This window comes from Trachinotus anak, unplaced genomic scaffold (genome assembly GCF_046630095.1).
Source record: "Trachinotus anak isolate AG129_WGS33_773 ecotype Australia unplaced genomic scaffold, CSIRO_AGI_Tana_v1 ptg000019l, whole genome shotgun sequence".
Classification (NCBI taxonomy): domain Eukaryota; kingdom Metazoa; phylum Chordata; class Actinopteri; order Carangiformes; family Carangidae; genus Trachinotus; species Trachinotus anak.
In genome coordinates, this window is record NW_027273870.1 from 27686291 (window position 1) to 27713703 (window position 27413).

The following is a 27413-nucleotide window of genomic DNA, read 5'->3' on the forward strand; positions in this document are numbered from 1 at the left end:
CACTATTTTCTCATTGGAAATGTTTGGGAAACATTTCAGCATGTTTTACACACAGACACACACTCATACACACACCTACAATTACCTCGGTGGTCCAAAGACAGGCATTATGCTTCACATCTTTTAAGCTACATCAAAACGAAGAAACAGTGAAAACTAAAGTTAAGATAGATCCATTTACTTTTTGAGAGCTTACTAAAGTACTTCTATGTAAAATTCCTGTACATCGCTATAACGCTCAGTTTGTTATTTGTTGCTCATGTGATTCTTTGATGCAGAAATAAGGCAGAACATTTAAAAAGAAAAAAAAAAACTTTTAAAGTGAAAGAGCCATTCACAGGAAGTTAAACTTGGCTGAATAACTATGACAAATCAGTAACTTTTATCAGGATTTTTATTGAGTGTTTGATTGTGTTTGTCTTTTGGGGCTCTGGTTAATAATAAATGGGAAGTGTTTGTTGCTTAAAAACAATAAAAGCTTTTCTTGCAGCACTATTGAAAAAAAAAAATCTTTTTAACATTTTAGTAAAACTAAATTAATCATGAAAATGTACAATCACCCCTACAAGTTTTGACAAAGTCAAACTCGTGATAATGTTAATTATCACATTAATATTTATTACAATTTGATCTCTATGCACAATTAAGTTTGCACATCCTGTTACTTAGACCTAGATGTTGTTGTCCCCTGAAGTATTTGGCCTAAGATTGTTTTTGTTCTACTCTTTCTTTTACACCTAAAAGGTGATCTTAAAAAGATGTTTTGTGTCCCGGCTTTTTGCTCATTTTCCTTAATGTTTGTCAGTCAAAGCATTAAATGATATTTAGGAGTTTACTTAAGCTTTGTAAGAGCCTTCTAATTGACATGATTTCATAAGTGTTTGTCCCTAAGAACTAAGACATTTTGAGCTTGAAAACTTGCGAGTGATGAAATAATTTGAAAAAAAAAAAAAAAAAAATCACTTTAATCAAACTTATTTTCATTTAAAAAAGTGAATCCAGCAAAGGCGTAGATTCAAATCCCCTTCAGCCTGGACATCACTATAAATATTGACATAAATATGTCCCATTTAAATGTGGAAAAAACTGCTTATTTACACGGGGCAGGCCTGGCAGCGTGTGTTCATTGGCCTCTGAACATTGCAAACAGATTTGCAGACTCAGTAGTTTTGTTTCTCCAGTGTTGTGGCTGAAAAGAAGATTTTTAAAAAAGAGTTTAAGAGAAACTGGACAGAAACTCCTCCAACTCACTGTTGGTTATAAGCTATATATAAATTTCAACGCCAAACCTTTGGTGCTTTTTTTTTTTTGGAAATATTTACCTCATTTGCCAGTTGCCAACACCATGCTGCCGTCTGGGTTTGGTAAATAAGCAGTGTTGAGCTGTTTCAGAGGTTTGATCTATCCTCAGCAGTGGAAGTGGTTTTGGTGCATTTTGTCTGAGGCGGACCCTTGTACAGTACTGTAATATTTGTGCTTTGAAGCCATGTCAGCGCATTGTAACGTACTGTGTTATGCTTTTTTTGTTTTCTGTTTTACTGGGAGGGAAGTTGATACTTGTTTTTCTACATTAATATTTCTTTAACAGATGTTAAATATGTCAGAAGAAGAAACAGTCATTTTATAAAAAAGAAAAAAAAATCACTTGTCATCGTAAAACCGCATCTTTTATGTATAAAAAGACTAAAGGCATGATTTTAACTTTTTCTGAGAACTTAGATGTCGTACTCAATGAATTAATTGAATTTTAAAAATGAGTGATTTCAAAGATTTCTTTCTCCAAATAAAAAGACTTCTATGGCATCAGGCCAGCTGCTCGTCATGGACCTCCATTTTTCTCCATTTTTTAAAGTGTGTGTGTGTGTGTGAGAGTGTGAGTGTGAGTGTGAGTGTGAGTGAGATATTGCTCATGTTGTGGGACCTAAATGTTTACACAGTCACATTATTGTCAGTGACAAAAAACAACAGCTCTTTCACCGATAACTTGATATCCAGACGTCCGATGACTAAAATCCTTCATCTGCTTAAAATATTTAGTTGGAAACAATAACAAAGTGTAAACAGTGTAGCTTAAAAATGTGTCTCGTGGCAAACAAACACAACACTGACGCATGAGCGCAGAGGATATGACGTCACAGAGAGGCGACCAATGAAACGCAGCATCACCATGATTAAAATCACAGATTTCTCTGGTTTGAGAATTGATGGAAACATCTGTGATGATTTAAGAACACAAGTCAACAAGATATATAACAGGTGTAGTTGTTTTTAGACATTTTAATGTAGAAAAATTTGATTTAAATATCAAGGTGAGGACATTTTTTATGTTTAGTAGGTTTGGGCGAGTAATAGTTATGGTTAAGGTTAAAGTAAGTCTGCATTAAATGTAAGTCAGTGTAATGGTGTGTGTGTGTGTGTGTGTGTGTGTGTGTGTGTGTGTGTGTGTGTGTGTGTGTGTTCTGTTGTCATTGCCATGTTGTTTTGGCAGCTGCATCAAAGACGCTGAATGACTCATCTCTAGCTGTCATGTTAAAGAATGTTTTTATGGATTTTTTTTTTTTTTACGCGCCGTTATCAAGGCACTGGGAAGCTGCTGAATTCTTCCGTCTCACTTCAAATGTGAAAAATAACTTTTCCCTTCATTCCTCAGATTGATTGAAAGCTTTTTCTGTTGCAGCACAACTGTAGTTTCTTTGTTTGTATTCATCTCTCAACACAAAGGTCCTCTTAGACGCTCTCTTATCTCTGCCATTTCTCAAACTCCCAACAAATTCATCAGGAGGACAATATATATAAAAGCTGTATTTTCTTGTAGGTCCATAGATAATCTTTTTTTTTTTTTGTCCTGCAGCTTGAGCCTTTGAAGGTCTGGCTGGTGCGTGGCTGAACTCTGGCCAGAAGGCATCTGTTACTCAACAACATCTGTTCCTGTTACTCTCTTTCTCCCAGCATGCCGAGGGACACGCAGGCTCTCCCAAGGGTGGCCTTTTGTGTGCCCCATTGTCAATTCCATCATTGTCTGCTGAAGTCTGTTCCCATAATGCCACGGGGTTATAAACCCCACCAGAGGCCAACTCTACCGGGCTGATGATTTACAGTTATTTGTGTCTAAGCACAATCAGCGTCTTTGTGGGGCAATTAAGGAGGAAAACTGAAGGGGATTTAAAGAGGCGATAGTGAGGGACAGTAAAATGTAAATTCAGAAATGTAAAGTTTGTTTTTTTTGCTTTTATACAGTGGGATTTCTGTGTTCAGATGGGACTTTACTGCCGTTAAAAAGGAAAAGCTTTAGTTGCTTTAGTTTATTAGTGGTGGAAAAAGCCACTAAAGACGTCTCTGGTGGAAACAGGAAGGGAGGAAAACCAAAAGCCAAAGTGCTGGATGTCCAGTAGGCGTTTACTCCACATTGATCTGAATTTTAGAGCCATGAATTACCTGACTTGTTCTTTAGGAGGAGAAACAGGAGTGGTAAATCTAGCGTAGGGACATTGTTTTTTATGAATAGGCCCCCTCTCTCGTCTCCAGGGAGACACTTTCAACTTCTGGCAGTAGCCAACAGTGTCGGCATAGAAAAGCCCACTATGGGGTCGCCAGGGGAAGACAACAGATGTTACTGATTAACTTTGCTCACGGACCCCGAAAGAAGTGTTTTTCAGAGCACTTGCAGATGGACAAAACAAAAGTTGGACGCAGTTAAAATTTCACGTTTAGCAATATTTATTTGGAAAAATAGTCTTGGCTAATTCCTTCATTCAAAAATGGTAAAGGAGACAGTAACATAACAATTTGTACAGTACAATCCCTCTTAAATAACATTTTCTTAAAAAAAAGTCCCATTGACCTGAAGTGCCTTTGCAAATATCATCAATAAAAAAAGCAACTTAAATAATCATAACAAACAATCACAAATATACAATACAAAATAAAAATAACACAAAATCATTAAATTAACTTAAATTAAATCATAATTTTAAATCATAACTTTTTTCTTGTTTTTTTTCTTTATTTTACAAAAGGACAATCTGTATCAAAAAGCAACATTTTTATTTATTTTTTTAATTAAGACAAATTTTTCATGTCCCAATAAAAAAAAAAAGAAAAAAAAAATGAAACAATACTATGTCATAAATGGTTTGGAGGGCTTAGGGAAGAAAACGCACTTCAGTTAAACACAGTGATCAAGTATACATACAGTCTTCACAGGTGTGGTGATGGGAGCACAGCCCACGTGAACAGCCTCGTGAAGAACAGGCCAGTATGGCCAAACATCCACCGTTTGATGCAGTTCCTGCGCTCAGCAACGGCGTGTGGGTTAGAGAAAAGGCCCGGGTGCAAATGTTGCAAAAACTAAAATCGTAGCATCACTCATTCTCGCTACATGACAGTGTTCCTTAATATTTTATTTTTACCCCCACTCACCTGATAAAAGGCAGAACAGAAAGCTAAGATGCAGTTTACTTTTAACCGTAAACTTCTTTTTTTTTTGTTTGTTTGTTTTTTTTGCTTGTTTTTTACTTTTTATTTTTTAAAATTACCCCGCCAGTTCTTATCCCACAGGCCGCCGCTGCCTGCGCTTAGTTTCCAGTAGAGAACCAGCTCACTCTGAATATCAGTTAAACGTCTCAGTATCAGCAGCAGTCTCAAGGCGGGACACCTCCCCCTAGGGTTAGAGCAGCATCTGAAGGAGTATAAAAACTCTCCCATAGAGCAAATGAGCAACGGGCAGCCCACTGGTGGCTCGTTACACCTGCGGACACACACAGAGACGGAAAGGTTTAGTGTTTGTTGCCAAAATGACCAGAGAGAGAGAAGACTTCTTGCACTGGAAAGTGAACAAAATATAAGACGCAAGACTCACCTCAGTTGCAATTATACATTCGTCCTTCTCTTCTGACATCACAAACACAGATTTGTACTTTGTGTCCGCACATGCAGACATTTCTGGGGCTTTCTTTTCTGATGCATCGCTTCAGGAGAGAAAGAAAAATGGATGAGCTTCATCATTCAAAGACTCAGTTTCTGTTTTGTTTTTTTGATTTCATTAAGAAATATTTACCATTTTAAACGTTTGCTGCGCTTCTCCTCAAACTCAAATGAGTCCAGGGCCTGGCCCTTGTCCTCGCAGGCTGCCTCCAGCATCGCCTCTTTAGCCGCCTGCTCATAGTTGACCTCGTGTACGAGGTTGTAGTCTGCAGGCGGATGGCGGCTCTTGTAGCTGCTTCTCCCCGGTGAAGATCCTTCATCAGGGTCACTGCTGCAGAAGTCCATCTTCTTGTTGATATTTTTGACACCTGGCGTCGGCATCACGCTCACCGCCAGGTCCCTGTCACTGCGGTGACAGTTGTTAGTAAGGTTATTTATTGTCTCTCCCTCACCGGCGGTCTCTATTTGACCGCCACGCTGGACTTTCGATCGGAAAAATCCAACAAGTACGGCACATCCTGCCAGCAGCAGGAGCACCAGGGCCACACCGGATCCCACGGCCATCCAGGGGACTTCTGTCCCGCGGATGGCGGCGTGCTCTGGCAGCAGGAACTGGCAGTTTCGGCCACCGTAGCCAGGAACGCACGCGCAGACGTAGCGGTTGTTCCTTTCGTGGCAGGTGGCACCATTGTGGCAAGGGTTGTGTTCACAGCGGCTGATGGGTGAGCTGCAGTTGCGGCCAGTGTATCCCGGTGGGCAGGTGCAGGTGTAGCCGTTCGGTCCCTCCTGGCACGTCCCACCGTTCTGGCAGGGGTACGTCGAACACTCGTCCCCCGTGTGGTCGCAGTTCATGCCGGTGAAGCCGTCCGGACACTGACACAAGTACGAGTTGACAAGATCCACACAACGTGCACCTGAGGACGGCGGCAAAGAGCGGCATTAATGTTGGGTCCATGAGGACGCACTGAAAACAATCTACACATCTCCAAGACAAAACACAGTCTGCGGGCGGATGGGCCGACGTGGCCCCTCCCTCTTACCATTGGAGCAGGGGCTGGAGGTGCAGTGGTCGATCTTCTTCTCGCAGTTGAACCCTGCGTAACCTGTGGGGCACTGGCAGAAGTAGCCTCCGTCGGGGTTGTCGGCGCAGCGGCCACCGTTGGAGCAGGGCCCATCTGCACACGTCATAGCACTCAGCTCGCAGTTGTTGCCATAGAAACCGTGAGGGCAAGTGCAGGTATATGTGTTTTCCAAATCCTGCGGGGAAAAAATAGAACAGGCTCGGCATCAAGATCTGTCTCTCCACTGCAGCTGCTCAAACTGTGCACTTTTTGAATTTCAGTCTGCTGCAGGCAGGATCTGATTGACTGAATTTGTGGAAGCTCTTCTGGTTTAATGTGAAGTGTGGAGCGCAGAGAAGCAGGGAAGATGGACGAGAAGGGATAAAGGCATGTGATAAAGGTGCCAAGCCACATTCAGACGCAGCTGGCACTGAGCCACAGTCAACAGGATGCGTCTGTTCTTATTCCAAGTTGTTATAGGAAGACCAAAACAACACTTACAGTGCAGCTTCCTCCGTTGCGGCAGGGGTTTCCAGCGCATTCGTTGACCTGGATCTCACAGCTGGCCCCAGTGAAGCCGGGCCTGCAGGAACAGGTGTAGCTGCCCTGGCCAGTGTTGCTACAAGTGGCTCCATTCATGCAGGGCTTGTGGTGAGTGCAGTAGTTGAGATCTGGAAAGACACAGTGGCACATGTGGATTAGCCACAGCAGAACACATGGCAGGACAACAGCAGCAGCAACAGAAAGTCTTTTTGTCCTCTGGCACACTTGACTCTTTCTCTTCTTCCAGGGGTTTTTTTTTTTTTGTCTCCTGTCCACACTGTGTATCTGGAGACAGCTGCTGCTCTGTTGTTGTTTCTGTACCAGAGTGTCGATGCTTTTATTTTGGTATCTCGGTCTCTTAGTAACTCTGCTCCTCTCCCGGATACGTCTCTTTACAAACGTTTTACCTTTTCTAAACAGTTTTTAATGATGAAAGATCTGACAGACCAGGCACCAAACTTAGTAAAACTCCTATTCCCCATCTTTCACTTCAGAGTGAGAGAAGTTTTGGTAAGTTTATACTGATGAAGACAGAAAAACATTTGGTGATTTGCAGGTGAGGAGATGTGTAGTTGCCTTGGCCAAGAGAAGTTCTTTCATTGTCCCAACCACATTTCAATGTGTAGCAAGAACAAGAACCTGCTTCACAGTGAAACAGCCACTGAAATGCTGCTGGAACTGGTTTTGTGCAGCTTTGAAATCTACAAAAAAAAAAACTTCAGCTCAGGCGCCCAGGCTTCTTTCAGCCTGCAGATCAGCCCCCAGCATCTCACTCTGGTTCCTTCACTTTCTGCCCTTCCCATTTCCCCACTGACTGGATCCATCTCATCAGACCCTCTCCTCACCTTGGTTGCAGAAGAGTCCCCCCCAGCCCTCCTGACAGTTGCACTGCCACGGCTGCTGGCAGGTCCCGTGGAGGCAGCCCGGGTAGCGAATGCACTCGTCGCAGTAGCGGCCTTTGAATCCCACTCTGCACCTGTTGTTGTCCAATTAGGAGAGAACACCGGTCAGTCCACTCACATTACCTTGTGTGTCCCACTAATTAATTCATGCCCCAGTGAACCAGTGGAGGAAAACTCACTTGCACTCTCCAGGTTTCTCACAGAAGCCGTGCTCCTCATCGCAGCCCGGCAGACAGATCGCTGCACAGGAGGAGAAAGGAACAACTTTATTAATCAGACTGAAAAACAACCCAAACACTGAGTCTTTGTTTGGTTTTGCTCTTGAAGAAATAAAACTTATCACCTAAAGCCCAACAAAGTCATTAAAACTGGAGAAAGAAGGGGCTCCCACAGCCATTAGCTGCTACCTTCAACTCAATCTCCTCATCACCGTGGAAGAATTTTCTGCTTAACATAGTTCAGAGACAAAGGAGGGAGTGTGTGAATGTGTGTGTGCCACAGAGTGCACACACAGACCCCCAAAACCCACCCCACCACCCTCTTTTTTTTTTTTCTTCTTCGCTGCGGGTCAAAACTCTTTTATTCATTATGTGCACACACACACACACACACACACACACACACACACACTCCCCTTAATGTCCCGGATTGGGGCAGATAAGAGTGGACAGCTGGCGAGTGTGTTGCCAGTGCTCGACAGCTGCTCCATTGTCTCCTCTCTGCCGGCAGCTGCCCACTTCAAACAATACCTCCCCCGCCTCGGCCAATCAGCGCCCGGCCCACTCCGAGAGCAACCAATCGGAAGGCAGCATGTAAATTTATGGCACGCGTGAGATTATTCCCAAAAACTTTCCTTAGAATAAATCAAGTGGTCGTGTGTGTGTGTGTGTGTGTGTGTGTGTGTGTGTGAGGGAAAAGCAGGGGGGAGGAGGCGGGGGCTTCTAACGGCACTCACAGGGTCTGATTATAAACCCAACATAGACATGAACTTTTTATACTTTACATTTTCTACACTTACAAAAAATAAAAATAATTCTGTCCACCAATGATCTGAGAATCTGTTTATATCAAGTTTAAAGCAACTTTAAGGTGTTTTGTTTTTTTGTTTTTTTTCCTCCATGTTTTCCTTTAAGTCACATTACAACTTTTATTCTACCTTAGATGTTTTCTACCTTCATTCCTTCCACTCCACAGACTTTCACCCACACGCTCCTGGTAAAACAACAAAGTCCCGGGACTCACGCTCGGTGCAGTACTGGCCCTTCCAGCCGGCGTCGCACACGATCTCGCCGCGCTCTCCGCAGGTGAAGTGGCCGAAGGCGTCGTCTCTCGGCCGGCAGAACACCGAGCAGCCGTCCCCGTAGTAGTGCTCGTCGCACACGAACCGGTACGAGTACTTGAGCTCGGTTCTGCCGCCGGTGTGCAGGTCCTGGGACCACTCCTCTCCCACCGTCAGATGCCTCTGGGTGGTCATGGTGCTGATAACACGGTCTGGGTTCTCTAAAGTGCAGAAAAATTAAGGGGTTAATGGCTGGAAAGGCGCGTAAATGTGACAAATTTTGAGAAGGGAAGGGTGTTTATTTCCTACCTGTGGAGAGGTCGTCTTTGGAGTCGGTGTGTAATGCCTCAATGATCAGCGAGAAGGTCCCCTGGGAACACAAATGGCTTGATGAGACAGGTGGCCGGCGGAGCTGAGGCGATAACATCAGGCACAGGCCCGGGGCGGTTGTGCCTCACACTCGCTGCTGACGCACCCTGCCTGGCCTGACCCGGGGAAACTCAATACCTGTCCACCTCCTGTGCTTTCACGCCTTAAGTCGTGGTCAGAAATTGTGCCGCTGCGCGTATTTACGCACGGATTTACCCCCCCCCCCAAAAAATGGCGCGATTTCCCTGCCCCTTCATTTCTACTGTAGAGAGGTGGCTGTACTCACCGGCCATGTGAAGCCGAAGTTAATCCTGATGGGGTTGGTGAATGAACTCTCCGGGATGGCATCGGGGACCTGGAACGAGTTGGAGCCGAGGACGGGCGTCACGGCCCCGCCGTAGTTGCACGGAGGCTCCGGGGAGGCGTTGGGCTGGTAGTGCTTCAGACAGATCCTGAAGAAGGTTTTACATTCGCACTGCTGCTGGAAGGACGAGGTCAGACCTCCTTTACAGCAGTTTCTGTTGCCCTGTACTCCCTTCTTGTTTAGGAACTCCTGCAACCTCAGCTCAAACACTCCCGAACAAAACCCCTGCGGAGGAAAGCAGCTTGTTACCATCAACCACACACACGGAGCCGTTTGCGTACGAGTGTGTTGTGGTGGGAGTGAGGGGAGGGAGGGAGGGAGAGGAGTGAAGGAGAGGGTGGGGGGTGGTGGTGGTGGTGGTGATGGTTCATTGTTTGGAAGAAATAGGGATTCAGGAGCTTACCTGGCACAGCAACATGGACATGACGGCAAGAGTCAGCAGGATGACGCGCCCCATATTAAATAAATACATAATAAATAAGAAATAAATAAAGTAAAGAGTGTGGGGGCTCGGCCGGTCCTCAGGGTGCCTCCTCCGGTTCAGACCCTCTGAGGAAGATGCATTGAGCACGTTTCTGTCGCCTCTCGGGGTTTTCTCATCAACTGCTGCCGCTGTCACTCATGTCCCGGGGAACGAAAACGGGGTAAATCCCAAACCTTCAACAGAAAATCACGGAACAAGATGCGTGAACTTGTGCGGAGTTTTAAAGCAGAGAAGTCCTCCGGCTCCGTTATAAAGCTTTAATCCAGTGCGTAAAAGGAAAAAAAAAAAAAAATGGTTCCTTCTTCTGTTGAAGTGACAAATTTTAGGAAGTAGTTTTTTTTCTTGTGTGTGTGAAGGTCTTGGTCTAACCCAAGGACGGATTTGTCACTGGTCCAACATGCTTCCTTCTACTTCCCAATGTCTCTCCTCACTGTGAACTGTGCGTCTGTCTCCAGCCAGGCCGCCTGCAGCCTGTTATATACGGCCTGACACATGCTATGGTAATAACATGCAAATGGGCCCCTCCTCCCTCCTCCCTCCTCCTCCTCCCCGACTTCACCTCCCAATCTGGCCCGGCTCTCCACAATGGGATCCCATGCAAGTGCCCCCAGCAGCCCGAGCAGCGCAGCACACCCAGCGCCAGCATCTGAGCCCGGGACGGGGACGTGTGAAAGTATCTCCGGCAAAATGAGAAGTGAAACTTAATGAGGAAGTTGTGTGGCTGGAACCGGCGGAGGACAAAAGACCTCCATCCATCCATCCACCCATCCACCCATCCATCCATCCATCCATCCATCCACCCATCCATCCATCCACCCATCCATCCACCCATCTATCCATCCACCGAGTCGCAGGTTGAATGGAGCAGTGTTTAAGGTGGAGATTTGAAGTCCACAGGATTCAGAGGAAATATAATCAACTTTTTGTTGTTGCTGTGGTTGTCTGGAGATCATACCCCCCCCCCCCCCCCTCGATCACACCATGACTAAAGTGTTTCAGTCTAATTAGGGACCAGGATAAAGTGTTTAAAGGTGGCGCTGAGGCGGATCGTGGGGGGGGCGGGCCGTGCTGCAGCAGCCAGATTTCCTCCCGGCATGTGGAGGTTAATGACATGTGGCTGCACTGATCCCTCCAGCTGTTGCCTCACTGGACCAAGCCCTTTGTTTTTTGGCGTCTTATGAGATGTTTTGGGTGAAGTGCCAGAAACACAGTGTGAGGGTGATTCAAAAACCCCCCCTCCCACAAAAAAAAAAAAAAAAAAGAAGGAGAGAAAAGATGTTTCTTGGTCAAACTCTGACTCAGTTAATTGTTTACACCCCTTCCTCCTCCTCCTCCTCCTCCTCCTCCTCCTCCTTCCTCCCTGGAAATTGTGTTATTTGTGGTTGTGGGAAGAATCTGATGCTTTGAATCGACTCAAAAGACTGAAGAAAACATTCCTTGGCAGAGCTGCGCGGTGAGGTAAACGGGTGGAGGGGCTGCGCTGCTGCCCCCCCCCCCCCCCCCCCCCCCCCCCCCCCCCCTCCGCTTCTTCTGCTGCTCCCAGCTAAGTTAAAAAAAAAAAAAAAAAGTTTGCTCCCCCACCACCACCACCACCACCACCCACCCCCCCTCAGCTGTATGGTAATTCGGCCAGCACCTGCTCTCCCCTCAATAACAGCTCCCTCCACACACACACACACACACACACACACACACACACACACACTTTTCACTTCACATCAAACAAACATAACCGGACAAACAGGCGAAAGCATTTTTCTTCTTCTCCTCTTTAAATATTGACCCAATCCAATGCAGCCATGCACCGTTATTCAAGCAGCCTATGTATAAGGGGTGTGTGTGTGTGTGTGTGTGTGTGTGTGTTTTACAGCGAGCTGCGCACTCGGACATTGCGTCACAGGACACGTCATGCTCAGACATTCACGTCACGGCGACTCGTGTTTTTCACGCTGCGTGTCTCCTCCGGTGTCTGTTACCTGCCGCTGTGCCCCCCCCCCCCCCCAAACAAAGTGACCATGCTTTCCCTTTCTCATCCAAACTGCCTTCACTTCATACGTCACACAGCACGGTGGATGAGTCCCGGAGTAAAATCAGTGCTCCTCCACTAATAGACCTGTCCACCCCCCCGGGACCCCCCCGGGACCCTCTTCAGCCTGTGGCGGAGCTGCACTCAGCACCTCAGCCTGAGGAGTTTGAGCCCATTAAAGGCCGGAGAGCATCTGATGAAGCCACAGACCGGAGTAAAAGGGAAATCAGCCTCTACCATGAACTGAGCCTCACGGGTCCTGAGCCGGGGCTCTGGAGCGGGCCCCGGGCCCCGGGCCCCTGGCCCCCGGCCCCGGGCCCCCGGCCCCTGGCACAGGATCTTACCGCTCCACTCAGCGTTCCACCAAAACATGGCTCATACATAACATCATGAGTCTGAATGAGCCAGAGCCAGGAAGAGACGCACAGCAGAACCAGCTCACTGTCGGAGCTGAACCCTGAACCCGAGGAACGGAAATAAAAACCCTGCCTACTTTGGACACTGTTCTTGTGGTACTTTGTGCCCCCCCCCCCCCCCCCCCTCCTGGCCGAGAGGCTGCTGGCTGAGCCCTGCCTGTTTAACTAAAGTGCTACTGTATGGGGCTGCTGTAGTTTAACTCCTGCCCACCAGTAGCTGCGCCGAACACAACAGGGTGACTCGGGCTCCGACTATTCATCCATTCTCTGCGCTTTCATTTCCATTGATTGTGAATGCAGGGGGGGGGGGGGTCTTCAGTGAAGGACCACGACACGCCTTCAGACGCGGACAGACCCTTACAAGCCATCTGCCACTAACTACCCCCCCCTCCACATCCAGAAAACGACGTTTACCCCCCCCCCCCCCCCCCCCCCCCCCCCCCCCCCCCCCTCCGGCCTGAAGCGCACGTCTCTATGCGCCTCCGTCCACCGGCTCCGTCTACGCTCAACTGGAAGCATGTTAAAGGACCTGTAACGGTATGGGCCCTCCGGGGCCATATGGCGAGGGGGAAGCCAGGAGGGTCTTTCTTTTTTTTGGTCCCAGAAGAGGAGACACCACATGGTCACTCGTGGGAACGTAAACACGGCGCGCATCACACGATATCGATCATATGAAGTGGTGATTGGGGAGGGGGGGTGGGGGGGGGGGTGCCACTGTCTGATGATCAATTGATTTTTATTTTTTATTTTTTTACACTGATACCTGATCAGTGCAGAAAATACTGACGCATCTTGACCCGGAGGGAAAGCCTTCACGCCAGTGCGGGGCTGGAGGGGGCTGGAGGGTCCCCTCCCTGAGTGGTGCAGCGGGGGGAAGGCAGCAGTCCGACGCTGCCAGGGTTGGATGGGGTTGAGAGGAGGAGGAGGGGGAGGAGGGTGGGGTGTCTTATAGAGGCCACCCGTGCTAAAATGTAGGCTGGTGCTGACAGACTCAAGGAAATGGCACATTTTGAATCAGCACTTTCTCAGGAGGGAGATACTTTAACCCCCCCCCCCCCCCCCCCGTGTCTGTAATGATGTTTACGCACAAACACCTATTTTGGCTGTGATGAAGAGTCAGCCACAGAGCAGCCGCTCAGCAGTGAGTTCATGCTGCAGATTTGATCCAGAGCCCGCAGAGAAACTCGTTTTTATCCGTTTAATGTGATTTAAATGTCCCACTAGAATTCAGACCCATGATCCGGGTCCTGGACCTGGACCGGGACCTGGACCGTCTCTGCTTTACCTGCTGAAGCAGAGATCAACAGGCTCCCTTTGTGTCCAGATCAGATTACTGCGGCCAGCTGCTGGAGGAGGGGGCCACAGGCCAGATCCGCTGCTCCCCAGGGCTCCGCTGGGTTTCTGCGAGGCTCCCCACGGCTTCCCACGGCTCCTGCGGGCTCCCGGTGCAGGCTGCCGTCTCATTTGCATATTCTGCTGTTACTGGAGACGTGCTGAGCTTAAGTTTATGGGAAGAGTGCCGCAGTAATTACGTGGGGGGCCCAGAGACGCGCCTGCAAGTGTGTGTGTGTGTGTGTGTGTGTGTGTGTGCGTTATAAGTGTGTGTGAGAAGGGAGGGGGTGGTGTGTGTGTGTGTGTGGAGACACTGGGGACCTAAAAGTGGGGGGGGGGGCTGTACGTGGCCGGTCGCGTGCCAATGTTTATGAAAACACATCTGCCGCGGACCCCGGGGGGACGCGCCACGACATGTGCGGGTCCCTGTGAATCTAATCGATAACGCAACAACTGATACTGTGCGCGACGCAGCCTGCCAGGAGGACGAGGAGCTGAAGGGCTGAGCACACATCCACACACAACCTCATAGATACTGAGTTTGTTATAGGCGGGAAACTGGTGACCTCACTGCCGGGAGATGAGGTCCCTTATAGGACAGTGATGAGATGAGAGGTTAAATGAGGTGGCTGTGAGCTCTGTGTGTGTGTGTGTCACATATTTAAGTTTGTGTAAAAATATCTTCTAAATTTAGAAAGGTGCCTTAAAATGCCCCCAAACTCTGCGTGTTTTGTATCTTCCACTTATTAAAAATGTCAAAAGTTAAGGAATGAAAGTAGAAACCAGGGACACGTGTAGATATTTCCATCCCACATCCCATCATGCTCTGTGAATGTATAATAAAGCTGAGGAGGCCTCAGAGAAGGCAGAAACAGAGAAGGTCTAAATGGTGATGTGTCACTGAGCAGTCTGATGAATATGGAAATATAGAAATGATGCAGGATCTTCACCCATGAACAGCAGTGGGATTCCTGAGCATTCAGGTCAGACAGCGCCTGACAACAGGAGACTAACCACTGAAATATCTGCACACAGCATCGCCGGCTGATGTCTGCATGTTGCTGCAGCCTCACAGAGTCTCGCTTTCCTTTCATTCGTTGTGTCTGTTGTGATTTACAGGAAACTGTAAATCTGGAAGATGCCGATCATTACATCTCTGCTCTGTTGGTGAAAATAAAAGCAGATTACTTGTCTCATTATTATTAATCCGCTGCTATAACCACCTCCACTCTTTGCTCTTTACAGAAGAGCGTTAGATAAAGTGTGAGGTGATAAAGTCTGTCTGGCAATTTCCATCATCAATCAATTTGTTGATTATTTTTCAATTTGATTTATTATTTAAGCTATAAAATGTCATTTCACAATTTCCCAAATTCCCAACAGATTCTCTTTGTTTCACCAAAGGTTTAAAAAAACCCAACGATCTTCAATCCGCAGCACGTTTGGCCTGTTTGCTTCATATCAAAATAACTGAACGTGTTTCAGCGACTAATCCATCACAAATGAGCTGGATGGGTTTGGAGAAAAAGCAGTTCTTTATGGACCTGACTTTGTGTCTGATTGAGACTTTTATTTTGAAACAAAAGGAACCAACAAAAACTCATGCAGCAAATTTGGAAGCAGACGATTGTCTAGAACAGCAGCTACGTCCAAACCACAACAGCAGGCCCAGGCTACAGCAGCTCGGGTCGTATAGGGTGTGAAAAAAATAAAACATGGGTGATTTTTTTCTTCATCTCACTCTTCACTCTGAGCTTAATCACCAGTATGAATGATGAGAGAGTAAATGGAGGACGTCCACCTCCCCTCTCTCTCTCTCTCTCTCTCTCTAACTCTCCCTCTCTATCTCTACAACCATGAGCATCTGCCCAGAAATGAACAGATGTAGGCACCTGCGTTGTGGGCCCACATATGCGCACCCCCCCCACCCCCCCCCCCCCCCACCCCCCTCCTCTCTACACCCCCTTTCAACCTTCCATGGGACCCGGAGCGGACCACAATGGGGAGAGATCAGGGATGCAGTAACCAAATACTGCCTATCCCCCCAGGACACTTGCTCTGTTAGAGGCATTGTCACCAGTTATATCAAGTGGCTGCACCAAACAATCTGCTGTATGACTGCTCATTTGAGACATAACATAATTCAGAGGGACAGAGGAGGGAGGGAGAAGGGGTGGGGGTGGGGGTGGGGGTGGGTGGTGTACAGAGGTGGCTGCCTGGATAATTTCTATGGCTCCAATATGAAGTGGTGGGTGTTTTAAACAAGTGGGCTTAGGTTTTCTTGCAGTTGGGCTTCGACTGAATTGAACCCAGTCTTGGGATAAGTGGCCGTTGGGCTCGTTTTCGAGGGCCCGGGGGGTGGCAGGTGCTCGCTGGGGTAGGAGGATGAAAGAGAGGCTTGTCGGAGCAGGGTGGGTACAAGACCAGGTTACACATAAAAAGCCTTGTTTTTGTTCGAGAAAAGAGGGCCAACAGCCCACCGGCAGAGCAGCGGTGGATAATGGTGCCATAATAGCCCCCGTCCCATCTCTCAGCTGCCGCTGGACGACAGAGGATCCACACGCACCTGTTGTCCCCCCCCTATTGTGTCCGGCTAGCGTTAGTGCGCTACACCTCAGGAATGCTCCCCATCCAGAGGCCTGCCTGATCGTCCCAGGAGAGAGCTTAGCCACGTTGGGATGAGGGAGGGTGTCAGGAGTGTGTGTGTGGAGGAGCTGGGCAGGAGGGATGGGTGGGGTGGGGTGGGGTGGGGTGGGGGGGCACATGGGAACCGGCAGGGAAGCTTTAGAGGACAAGGAAAGGAGAAGGACGGGAGGTGGAGGTGGGAGGAAAGGGGGGGTGCGTTCCTCCAAAGCCAGTGTCCTCTCTCCTCCTCTCCAGGGCCCTGTCCAGAGAGCCCTGTCCTAAATCACTGGCCCCAGGGGGAAGGCTCTCCATTGTGAGGAGATGGCCCCTGCAAGCTGGGCCGCCAGCTGCCACTGCTGCAGCGTCATGCCCCCTCACCCACCTCTCTCCTTCCTCACACACACACACACACACACACACCTCCTCCCAGCATCCCCTCCACCTTCAGCACCATGACAATGCTCCCTGCGGCCAGGGCCACAGGCCAGCAGAGCATTAAAAAGGACTTGGAGGAGACTCTTGAGAAAGGCCCCAGCGGAGCAACACGTTTTTTGGACGAACATTAATGATGACAAACTCAGAGCAGGGTTACGGTGCGTGACACAGTAACCTGGACGAATTGCACCCACCCACCCCCACCCCCACCCCCACCCCCACCCACCCCCTTCACAGCGAATGAAGCAGAACGCTGAATGAGAGAAAGAAAGGTCATCATTTCTGCGTGGTGGTGTGTAACTTAGCACAGTTTTCAGGACGCTGGATTTGAAGGTTCACTCTAGTTTTCCTCTGAATTCCTTTAAGTCGCTTTGGTAACTTTCACTTTTACAGCCACACACGTCAAGATCCATAAAACTCAAGTTTCTCCTCTTCAAGCAGACGCTGACACTGGTCTCATCAAGTCAAATTCATTAGATTTTACTCTGTAACATCCACCTCCATCGGTTCAGGTGTGTTCTTTGCACCTAAGTTGTTTTTAACACATGGTGTTCTGTTTGAAAATCAACACTGGAGTCTGATCCATCGACACGAATCAGAGGAAAAATGAACAGAAAGTGTTTCATTAGGTTGAGATCTGGACCAGTTCAGCATTTTTATACTTGTCACAGAGCATGATTGTTTTTTTTATTGATTAACAAAACAGTTTTTTTCAACATTCAGTTAACAATTAACACATGACGTTCTCTATTTATGCTGTGTTCATGTCATGTCAGATTACCATAATTACCAGCCCATAGTATTTCCATCAAAACTTGCAGAATTGCCTGAAAATGCAAACAAACATGGACGCCCCACACTGGCCACAGTTAATCATTCTAGGTAATTAAGCGCTATAGCAATTAGAGAACGGCTTAATTACGCTTAATGACTAACTTTGGCCAGTGTGAGTTATAATTTTGACACAACTTGACAACTTGGCACTAAACAAAACAGATCTGCGTAAAAATGTAAACACACATGGACGCCTCGCATTGGCCAGTGTTAGTCATTCTAGATAATTAAGCGCTATAGCGATTAGAGAGGGGTTTAATTACCTAGAGCTACTAATTTTGGCCTGTGTGAGTTGGAATTGTGATACAACCTGACAACTGTGTGAAAATGCAAACAAACATGGACGCCTCACACTGGCCAAGGGTAAATAAACCCTTCTCTAGTGGCTATAGCGCTTTGTTGATCATGTACAGTATTTTTAACCCTCACAGGAGCAACTCCACCATCACACAGCTGCCTTCAGTTGTTCAGTTTAAGCATGAGAATATTTTCCATGAAAAACTTCTCAGGACTCAGGAGTAAGAGAGGAGGGACCTCTGTTCCTAATCACCTAATTTAAAGTGTCAGTCATCGTTTTGAAAGATCACTTTGTTTATTTGAAGCGAGCTGCACCTGATGAGTTGTGCTGCCTCACTGTTGCAGATTCAACAAACTGACACATTCACTGAGACTTTTTGTGCTTTTTTTTTTTGTAATTTCATCCCCCACCACCGCCGCCGTCACCGCCGCGGCTCTGCAGGAGGATTTTCCCATCCATTGCTGAGGGAGGCGTTCTCCATTGTGCAGCTTCTAATGATGATTGTAATGATGGCTTGTCCATCTTTGATAAGAAGCAGCACGCCCCTCATTAAAGGGCCCGGGGCCCCGGTTCTCATGGCTGCCGGTCCTCCCCCGGAGTCGGACAGCAGGCGAGGGGAGGCGAGACGACACCCGTGGCACACGCCTGTTGACCGAGCCACAAAGCAAAAGCGTGTGACACTCGCCCCACCCCCGCCGCTCCCATTGTCCTCCCCATGAGTCCCACAGACAAGACCAATCCTGTTACCCTCCCACCCCTCTCACCCCCCCGCGACCACCAAAACCACAACACACACTCGTATTGCTGCCCAACACACACACACACAGGCCCCTTCATCCTTTCCCTCTCTCCCTCACAATCAATTTTACCAATCAGCTGATCTCTCTCTTTCTCACACATCCACCAGAGGTTCCCCTTCTCCTCCCACCCTCACCACACCTCCCCCATCACCTCCCCCTTCACCATCAGCTGCTGTGTAAGGTTGAAATCCATCATTGTGTGTAAAGAAGGTGCTTGTGCACACTGCACAGCCATTACCATACACACACACTTAGTGGGGTGTATTTTTAAGGAGGGGTGGGAGGGGATGGGGGGGGTTGATTGGTCCAGCAGGTTCGGGGTTTGGGGGGGGGGGCTCTAATTCACTGATTCACATGCAGACAGTATTTCTTGGTGATGCTGGAGGAGGGTGTGGCAGGTGGGTGGGGTCTGGGTTTTTAGGGATGCTGGATGGTGGTGCTGATGGTCGTGGGATGAAGTAGAGAAGAGGAGGACGAAGGAAAGGGAAGGGGGGAGGCATGGGGTGATGGGGAGGGAAGGGGGGGTTGCAGCGGCTGCTGGGGTCAGGCCTGTGTGTCCTGGGAAAGTTGGGTTCTCCATTTAAATCTGCACATGTTGCGGCCTTCTGGTGGCTGCGTGAATGCGCACGGTGACAGATGGCCCCGGCCCATAACTATAGAGTCCGAGCAGCCCGGTCCCCCGGGGGAGAGAGAGGGAGAGAGGGAGAGAGAGAGAGGGTGCAGGGGAAGAAGAGGAGAATGTAGCGCTCAGCTGATCCCATCAAAAAGAGAGATGAGGGAAGGAGGAAAGGTGGGAGGGGGTGGAGGATGGGGATGACAGTGTGCGTTTGTGTGATTGTATCTATGTGTGTGTGTAAATTATAACGGGGGAGGGGTGGGTCCTTAATCCCAAACTCTAAATTGAGTTAATGTATTTGCCTGGTCTGAAAACTCCAAAAGGAGGCCCAGGGTCCCAACAGATCCTGATTAGGTGTCTAGTTTATCAGATGTTGGAGGAGGAGGAGGAGGGGGGGGGGCTGTTTGTACATGAGTAGAATAGCAGCTTTGTATGTTACGTGTGTGTGTGTGTGTGTGTGTGTGTGTGTGTGTGTGTGTGTGTGTGTTGACAGGGTTATGGGTTTCTGGGTCTTGTGCCAGCTCCTGGTGCAGGGCTGCTCGATGTCTCCATTCACAGAGTTGGTAGATCTCTGTTGTTTTTCACTGACTCCTGGTTAATCCTGTTAAGCAGTGATGTCAGCGCCTGGTTAAAGATTATTTTTAGCAGATTTACGTCGTCGAGGAGCCGAGAGACAGTTTGCTCTTGTACATCTGTCTTTACGAGGGCCAGCTTTAGTTTTACACTTTGAGAGTGATGACATTTTTCATACAGTGAGGGCTTCTTTTTTTTTTTCTTGTTTACTGAGCGTAAAGACTGGGTTTGAGATTTAGGGTTTGAACTGCTGCAGTTTTAGGTGAAGGGTTGGGCTGGGAGCCCTGAGAGTAAAGGCCTCTGTTTAATGGTCTGTTCACCCAAATCATAAAAACATATTCTCACTCACCTCTAGTGGCATCGAGGAGTCGTGGAGATAAGTCTGGTTTACGGTGAAGAGATTTTGAGATCTGCCCCTGAGACTCCTGGTACCTGGAAATGAACAGAATTTACTTAGTGGAGACAGTGGAAGAAACAATGGAGGTGAATTACTTTGGCTTCTAACAATTAAATAAACCAACTGGAACAAAATTAATCTGCCAAATATAATAAAGTTAAAGAGAGTGTGCAAAGACAAAAGGTAAAAAAAAAAGACTGAATCTTATGCTGAGGTCGTTTGGATACTTGGGTGGACACAGTGGTAACTACACACACTGGGGTGGCTGTGCATGTGTGTGTGCATATGGTGGGAGTTAAACCACACACACACACACACACACACACACACACACACACACACACACACACACTGCTGCCTTCCTGCCATGTTGTCGCTCTGCAGCCTCCTGGAGAAGTGGAGACACATGAAGAGACCAGATGGGTTTTTCAATGCTTTCTGCTCATCTCAGTGATGAGACAATGAAACAAGGTTAGTTCAGTATCTCAGGTCACTATGAGCCTTTTAACATAGTTCCTGCCTGAACAGCTGAAAACTGACCTGCAGCCTGCAATATTTTATGTAACTGAAAATTACATTTTATATATCTTATGTCATATAAGTGTCTCACATAATTCTTGGTTTAAAAGGCAAATGAATCACAACGTTTTCCCACCACTGAATACATGTACATTTACTTATTTGGCAGAAGCTTTTATCTTATCAGTGAAGCTTCAGTGCAGTAGGAAACTTTGGTGTAAGTAGTAAGTACTACATCTATTTAATAAGTGCAAGGAGATCAGGTAAAGAAGTGTATAGTAAGTGCTAGTTAGAGTGTTAGGAGAGGAGGTGCTCTCTGAAGAGATGAGTCTTCAAGAGATTCCTGAAGATGGAGAGGAGCTCCCCTGCTCTGAGAGCATTCGGTAGCTTGTTTGGGGAACCACAGACCGGGACAGTCCTTGGAGGAACGCAGCAGCTGAGAAGGAGCTGAAGGCTGAATGACTGAGTTCAGGCTGATGGGTGCAGACCCACAGGTCACTCTGAAGGAAAGCATTAGTGACTTGAATTTGATTCAGGCAGCCATGGGCAGCCAGTGTTGGTTGATGAGTAGCAGAGAGACGTGGCCTTTTGGGCTAATTGAAGAGCAGACTGGTTGCTGAATTCTGGACCATCTGCAGGGGTTTCACTGAGCGTGAAGGGAGGCTCCTCAGAAGAGCACTGCAGCAGTCGAGGTGAGAGATAACCACGACCTGGACCAGGAGCTGGGTGGCGAACTGAGTCAGGTAAGGCCTAAGTTTTCTGAGGTTTTATAGAGCAAAGCAGCACGACTGAGAGACAGAGAGAAGGATAGCTGCTCATCAAACATGACACCTAGATTTCCTGCTACCTTGGTTGGGGTAAGAGAATGGATGTGGTGGATGCCTGAAAGAGCTGCTAACAGTCAAATAATCAGTCAAATAATCAATAATCTGTCTCCTATTTTATTTATTTTTTTCTATTTTTTATTTTTTTATGTCCTGAGATGCTCACAAAAGCTACCTCAGGGGTTTGTACACCCTGACAAGAAAAAAGGTCTTTACAGTGAAAAAAGGGCCAAATATTTAACAATGTTTAATACCAGTGTGGCACCTGTTTCGACCCACAAACTACCACTTCAACTGCTAAACAAAATTCCCTCACACGAAATTTCAACAATAATTGAACAGCTGGATGTGGAAACTGAACACCAGCAGCAGAAAAGATTTATTTTTATATCTGTTTTCTTGATTTATTTTTATTTTTTTGCCCTTGTGTGTTCGCTGCAGCCGCCTCTGTCCTCTTTAGATGTTTTAATCTGTTTTCAGCTCCAGGCGCTGCATCTCTGTGTGGGAGCTGGAGGCTCTGCTCTTTATCTGCTGGCAACAGTGATGAGAAATGATGATTCATGCTGCATCCAGTCCTGCTCCCCCAGCTGACTGACTTTCACCACTGGGGGGCGTCAGTCCACCTGGAAGTGCAGGGGAGACTGGTGAAGGTTTTAACAGGGGTCAGGTGTAACATTTCCAATTTCTCCAATCAGGAAAGTTACAAATCACCTGATTCACCCTGGACATGATCAATTTAGTCTTTAGTCCATATGGGAGGAGGCGACAGACACAGACAGTTTTAGAGCGAAAAAAAATGAATTTGATGTAAGAAGGTTTTTTTTTTCTTCATTTATTTTTGTGACTCAAATTATTTTCATTGTGTCTGTGTAAATATCTTTAATGCAAGTTGCTACTATTTTAGCTGTTAACTGTAAGGGAAGATAGCTCACGGCTACAAAAGTCTGGGTTGGTTGTAATAACAATACATACACTGACACACAAAGACACACACACATCGATAATGTTAAAAAGTCATTTAAGCGTTGGATAAAAATCTTTATCCAACACTTTCTATCATTCCCTGTTTGTGTTGCAGAGATGAAACCTACACCGTTTAATAGCAGGAACATGGAACTAGGTTGTATCACATTTTGAACACACTGGCTTAAAAGAGCTGCAAGACACTGACTGAAATATCAAAAGGACAGAGGATATAGGACATAAGTGACCAGTTAAAAAGGAAAAATAAGAAGCTAAACTTTTTATTTATAAGATGCACTGATATATTCCTACATTTATTTGATTATAAGTATAATTCATTCAGCAGGATTGTGTCCCACTGAGCTCCATCTGGGAAGTTTTTATGATTTAATATAATTTATTGGAAAAACAGACAGATGCACTGTATGTGATCACTTCCCTGGGTTTTAATGATTCAATTTAAGTTAAATTAATTTAATTTTGGTTTTAATAAGTTAAATTGGAGACATAAATGGACCAGTTTATTTAATGTTTGGCCCCTGTTGCAGAAAACCCCTCCACAGGATATGGTAATAAACAATAAATATGAAAGTTTGAAGTTTTATTTCCGTCTTGTAAGTGGCTACAGTGGGAGACATACTGTATTTATGGGATAAAGGTTAGTGAGCTTAGTTCATTTCACTTGGAAATCTCTGGAGCTTCATATGGTGCTCTGCGCGGTAAGCCTCTTAGGAATCACGACCACAGCAGATGCAGGGAGAATGCCAATCAGGAGCTCCTGCTGAGCGGAGAAACCCGACGGCTGTGCCACTGCGCGCTTCAAATCTCTGCCAAGGTTCACAGGACTGACATCGAAATATCGTTTGGCGCCTCAGGTTTGCAGGAAACAACCCAAACCGATCTGTCGAGGATGGAGTGCGCAGGGAGTCAGCAGAGGCTCTGAACCGCACCACGACTACAACAAATCCCGCAGAAGGCGAAAACCATGCTCCCCCAGGACGTCGGGAAGCAGAAGCCTCGCCGTGTGTCGGACCCGGTGGGCGGAGGAGACTGCCCCCCGGTCCCGCAGCGGCGCTCAAAGAACCGGGACTTCCCCCTGAGCGTGAAGCGCCGTCGGTCCGGTTCCGCACCTGAGCGCAAGGTGAACTGCGTCCTGGTTGGAGACGGAGCGGTGGGCAAGACCAGCCTCATCGTCAGCTACACCACCAACGGGTACCCGACAGAATATGTCCCGACAGCGTTCGACAACTTTACCGGTAATCTCTCACTTCTACGTCGCCGTTACGCACAGATTTTACGCACATCTGAAATTTAAGGTTAACCTGCAGGATTCCGGTATCTAATCTCCTTTTAGTCAGTTGCATGCAGTGCTCCACTGTGTTAAAGCCTGCAGATTGTGTTCATGTGCTCTGCTGAAGTGTGTATAAGAAAATCCTGCAGCATATTCAGTGAACTGTTGATTTTCTCAGTGATGGTTGTGGTGGACGGGAAGCCGGTGAGGCTGCAGCTCTGTGACATGGCCGGACAGGTGAGCTGCACCTCCTCACCCTCAGGCTTTTTAATATTATAAACACAGAGTGACTTTTAACACACCTGAACACATGTGGCCCCTTTAACAGGTGCCTTTACGCATTTCTTTGTCATCCTCTCTTGTCATGATAGAAATGGGGGCTGGTTGATGGATCAATCAATGTAAGTCATCAGTGATCAATAAGCATTTGTCACTAACTGGCCCCACACCTAAACATAGGCAGTTCTTGCTGTGTTTGTGCTGGTTGCCCCCTGCAGTCGGCTTTTAGTCCTAGACTGAAATCCCCTTAGACCCCTTTAGTTTAAATTGACTGCAGTCCTCAGTAGCCCTGTGGCCCCACAGTCAACCTCGCCCCCTGCAGGAATACACTGAGTTTGCCCTTCTCTGTCACCCTGTGCTCCATCGCCCTCTTTTGGTTCATTGTCAACAATTTCTCAACATTTATTAACTTTTTTAATATAAATTGAAAAATTCTCCAACAAGTCTGTCTTCTGCATGATGAAGTCAAGAAAAGCGTCAGTTCATCCCAAAAACAACGTCCCCGCCAACAGTTTTTACTGAATTCTTTAAGGAAACATTTCCATTCCCTGTTGTTTCACAACTTAAACCTGTTAACTGTGAAACAGGCACCAATTCTAATGATTAACAGCCTAAATGCACATCATTTCAAATGTAAAAGTCAGTACATGAAAGCTGTGCAATAAAACCTAGATCAGTAAAACCAGGATAAAATCTTCTCTTAAACCCTGTTTTAGATTTGTTAAACCTTTTCTTCTACTTGTAGAAAGGTATAGATCAAAATCCACTGTGATTTAACGAGCCAGGTCTGGACTAGATTTAAAGTTAGAGTGTTTTAAGATTTGTGGACAAATTAGCAATTAGGAAAAAATAAAAAAATAAGTGAATCTAAAGCAAAAAAAAAAAGAAAGACGTGTGATGTTTCCATTAGATCAACAGTAGTGAAGAGGTCTGATTATACATGCTGGAGATTAAGGTTGGCAAATATTTTACTTAGTGTCAACAAATCCCAAGAAATGGCTAAAACCCATGTGGATTAATCTGTCCCCAACAAATGTGGTGGGATTTGTTCACAGTGAGAAACACAGAATAACTCCAGTATCAGCGTTGACTCTGACCTGGCCTCTGTTTCTTTGCTTCGTGAAGGACGAGCTGGAGCGTCTCCGGCCACTTTGCTACAAGAACGCAGATGTCTTCCTCCTCTGCTACAGCGTGGTCCGGCCCTGCTCCTTCCGTAACCTCATCAACAGGTGGGTTCCTGAGATCCGTCAGCACTGTCCCGGCGCTCCCCTGGTCCTGGTTGGCACCCAAATGGACCTGAAGGAGGACGTCCAGGTGCTGATCCACCTGGCGAAGAACCAGGAGCGGCCGGTGGACACCGAGGAGGGCCACAGGCTCGCCCAGGAGATCGGGGCGGTGAGCTTCGCGGAGTGCTCGGCGCTCACCCAGAAGAACCTGAAGGACGCTTTTGATTCTGCCATCCTGGCCAGCATCCAGCAGACAGACAGTAGCAGCATCCAGGAGCAGAGGCTGACTCTGAAGAGGAAGACGCCGGACAAGATCAAGAGCCTCTCGGAAGCCTGGTGGAGGAAGATCAACTGTCTAATGGGAGAGCAGAGCTGTGAGTTCAAGTGACCAACGGCATCATCACAAACCTGGGTCAAGATAATGTTTGGGTAGATTTGGTTGTAGCCTGTCGAGAGACAGTGCCAGGTGGGTGGGCAGGTTCAAACCTTCCCTCACTTTTAGTGGCACTTCATCAATTTTATTTATGAGGGTCAGAAATGAAAGATGTCAAACACCTTCTGTGGCTCCAGTAGAAGTGACTTTAAATTCAGAGCAGAAGTCTGTGTTCAAAACTGAGAAGGGAGCGTCCCTTACCTGGTATGAAAGGTCTAATGAAAGATGCTGTTGAATTATGGGAAATGTGGTATCTAGAGATGTTTGAGCCCAATGCACACTAGGGACTAAAACTCAGGACAACTCGATTTTTTCTTTCCCTCAATAAAGTCCGATTCTACATTACTGAAAAACCTTTAAATCGCTTCCAACAGGGGAGTGGACAGATATGGATCATTGACACTACTGAGTACGTGAACCCACTGAAAAGATATTCAATAAGACACTGTGCAGAATATGAATCCACTTCCTGATAGTCCTGCATCTAGTCCCGGTTTGCACAGCTGATCACCTGAAACAGCTGCAGGAATTATTTTTTTATCCTTCCACATTGTTAGAGCTGTTATCTTTCTACCTCAGCCTCGGACAAAAACCACAGCAAGCACCATGTGTGCATGTCTTTTTGCTGGCTACTGGCGTGTCCTGATGTCGTTAACCCCACCCACCTGAGGCTCACCAGAGATTAAAACAAACCCAACAAACGTTACTGGACCCAAGTTTGCCTCGATGTAAGGACTCTGACCGTCCAACAGGCTGATAAAGATCTAATCTTGTTTTTTGACATAGTTTGTCACTTTTACACCCCAACATTACTCGTACTTTGACTAGTTTGTAGGTCATTTATTTATTTCTATATTTATTTACTTATTTATAATTGTTATTGTATTATGATTGCCATCACTGATCATTGAAGAATGTTCAGAAGCCTTGATTAAAGTTGTCAAAAGGAATGTTTCAGGCTGATCACTGCCATGAAAATCTAATTTAAAACAATACGTCGGTGAGTGTGATACAGGAAACCACCCTCCATTTCTAAGAAACATTACTGTGCAAACCTTCGGTATGCTTGACCCACAACTTCTGCTCTTTATCAATGACTGTATAAACACAGGGTACCAGTTCTCTGATCTTCCTGACCAGCTACTGACCCAGCAGCACCACAGGGATTTGCAGAGAAATGCACCTTTAACTAAAAGGAAAATAAATCTGGTGCCAGGTAGTCAGAGGAAAAACTTCTACAGGGTAATTTCCCATAATCTCTCTTTAAGCTAAAGATCAGTTTGCTCAGCTTTCCTCTCTGATTCAGTGGCTCCTCTGGTCGCAGCCTCCCCTAATAGGAGCAGACAGGACCACCTGGACTGGATTAGACCAGCAGATGGAGCCTGATTCTCTCCCTCATGGAGGCATCACACCTTGAAGAGCAGGAGAGGCAGATTTCTCCTCCCTCAAGGGTCAATCCAGTTCTTAAGTGCAACCAGGAAGTAAATAAAAAATATTTATAACACATCCAAACTGAGGTTACAAATTATTTTATGGGGGATGTTCATTAAATTTCTGGAGATTAACTCAGACTGTGAAGCCACTTGAGGCACTTTTGGGAT

The 27413-nt window shown here is 46.9% G+C and overlaps 2 protein-coding genes across 3 annotated transcripts; one reads left to right on the forward strand and one right to left on the reverse strand.

Moving 5' to 3' along the window:
- Nucleotides 1-3699: 3699 nt before the first annotated feature.
- dla (deltaA) lies at nucleotides 3700-10376 on the reverse strand. The gene is made up of 11 exons (XM_071505221.1): nucleotides 9845-10376; nucleotides 9364-9666; nucleotides 9018-9078; nucleotides 8672-8929; nucleotides 7609-7669; nucleotides 7373-7503; nucleotides 6486-6655; nucleotides 5964-6180; nucleotides 5057-5837; nucleotides 4859-4967; nucleotides 3700-4747 (listed from the first exon to the last, which is right to left on the reverse strand). The coding sequence occupies exons 1-11, from the start codon at nucleotides 9911-9913 to the stop codon at nucleotides 4742-4744; spliced, it is 2166 nt and encodes a 721-aa protein (XP_071361322.1). The 5' UTR covers nucleotides 9914-10376; the 3' UTR covers nucleotides 3700-4741.
- An 11929-nt stretch (nucleotides 10377-22305) lies between these two features.
- Nucleotides 22306-26762, forward strand: LOC139636864 (rho-related GTP-binding protein RhoU-like). 2 transcript variants are annotated; one of them, XM_071505241.1, is made up of 4 exons: nucleotides 22306-23839; nucleotides 24053-24111; nucleotides 24246-24275; nucleotides 25279-26762. In XM_071505241.1, the coding sequence occupies exons 1-4, from the start codon at nucleotides 23569-23571 to the stop codon at nucleotides 25765-25767; spliced, it is 849 nt and encodes a 282-aa protein (XP_071361342.1). In that variant the 5' UTR covers nucleotides 22306-23568; the 3' UTR covers nucleotides 25768-26762. The 2 variants fall into 2 exon arrangements, with proteins under 2 accessions (XP_071361342.1, XP_071361343.1); XM_071505242.1 differs by lacking the exon at nucleotides 24246-24275 and having other exon boundaries at nucleotides 22319-23839.
- The last annotated feature ends 651 nt before the right edge of the window (nucleotides 26763-27413 follow it).

Bases quoted from the DNA above. Each gene is read 5' to 3' on its own strand.
- dla (XM_071505221.1), bottom strand. From the start codon at position 9,913: ATGTATTTATTTAATATGGGGCGCGTCATCCTGCTGACTCTTGCCGTC. The intron at 6,656-7,372 runs GTGAGGAGAGGG...GTGTCTTTCCAG, and splicing joins GGGACTCTTCTGCAACCAAG to ATCTCAACTACTGCACTCAC. The intron at 4,968-5,056 runs GTAAATATTTCT...TCTCTCCTGAAG, and splicing joins CGCAGCAAACGTTTAAAATG to CGATGCATCAGAAAAGAAAG.
- LOC139636864 (XM_071505241.1), top strand. From the start codon at position 23,569: ATGCTCCCCCAGGACGTCGGGAAGCAGAAGCCTCGCCGTGTGTCGGAC. The intron at 23,840-24,052 runs GTAATCTCTCAC...TGATTTTCTCAG, and splicing joins AGCGTTCGACAACTTTACCG to TGATGGTTGTGGTGGACGGG. The intron at 24,112-24,245 runs GTGAGCTGCACC...TTGTCATGATAG, and splicing joins TCTGTGACATGGCCGGACAG to AAATGGGGGCTGGTTGATGG.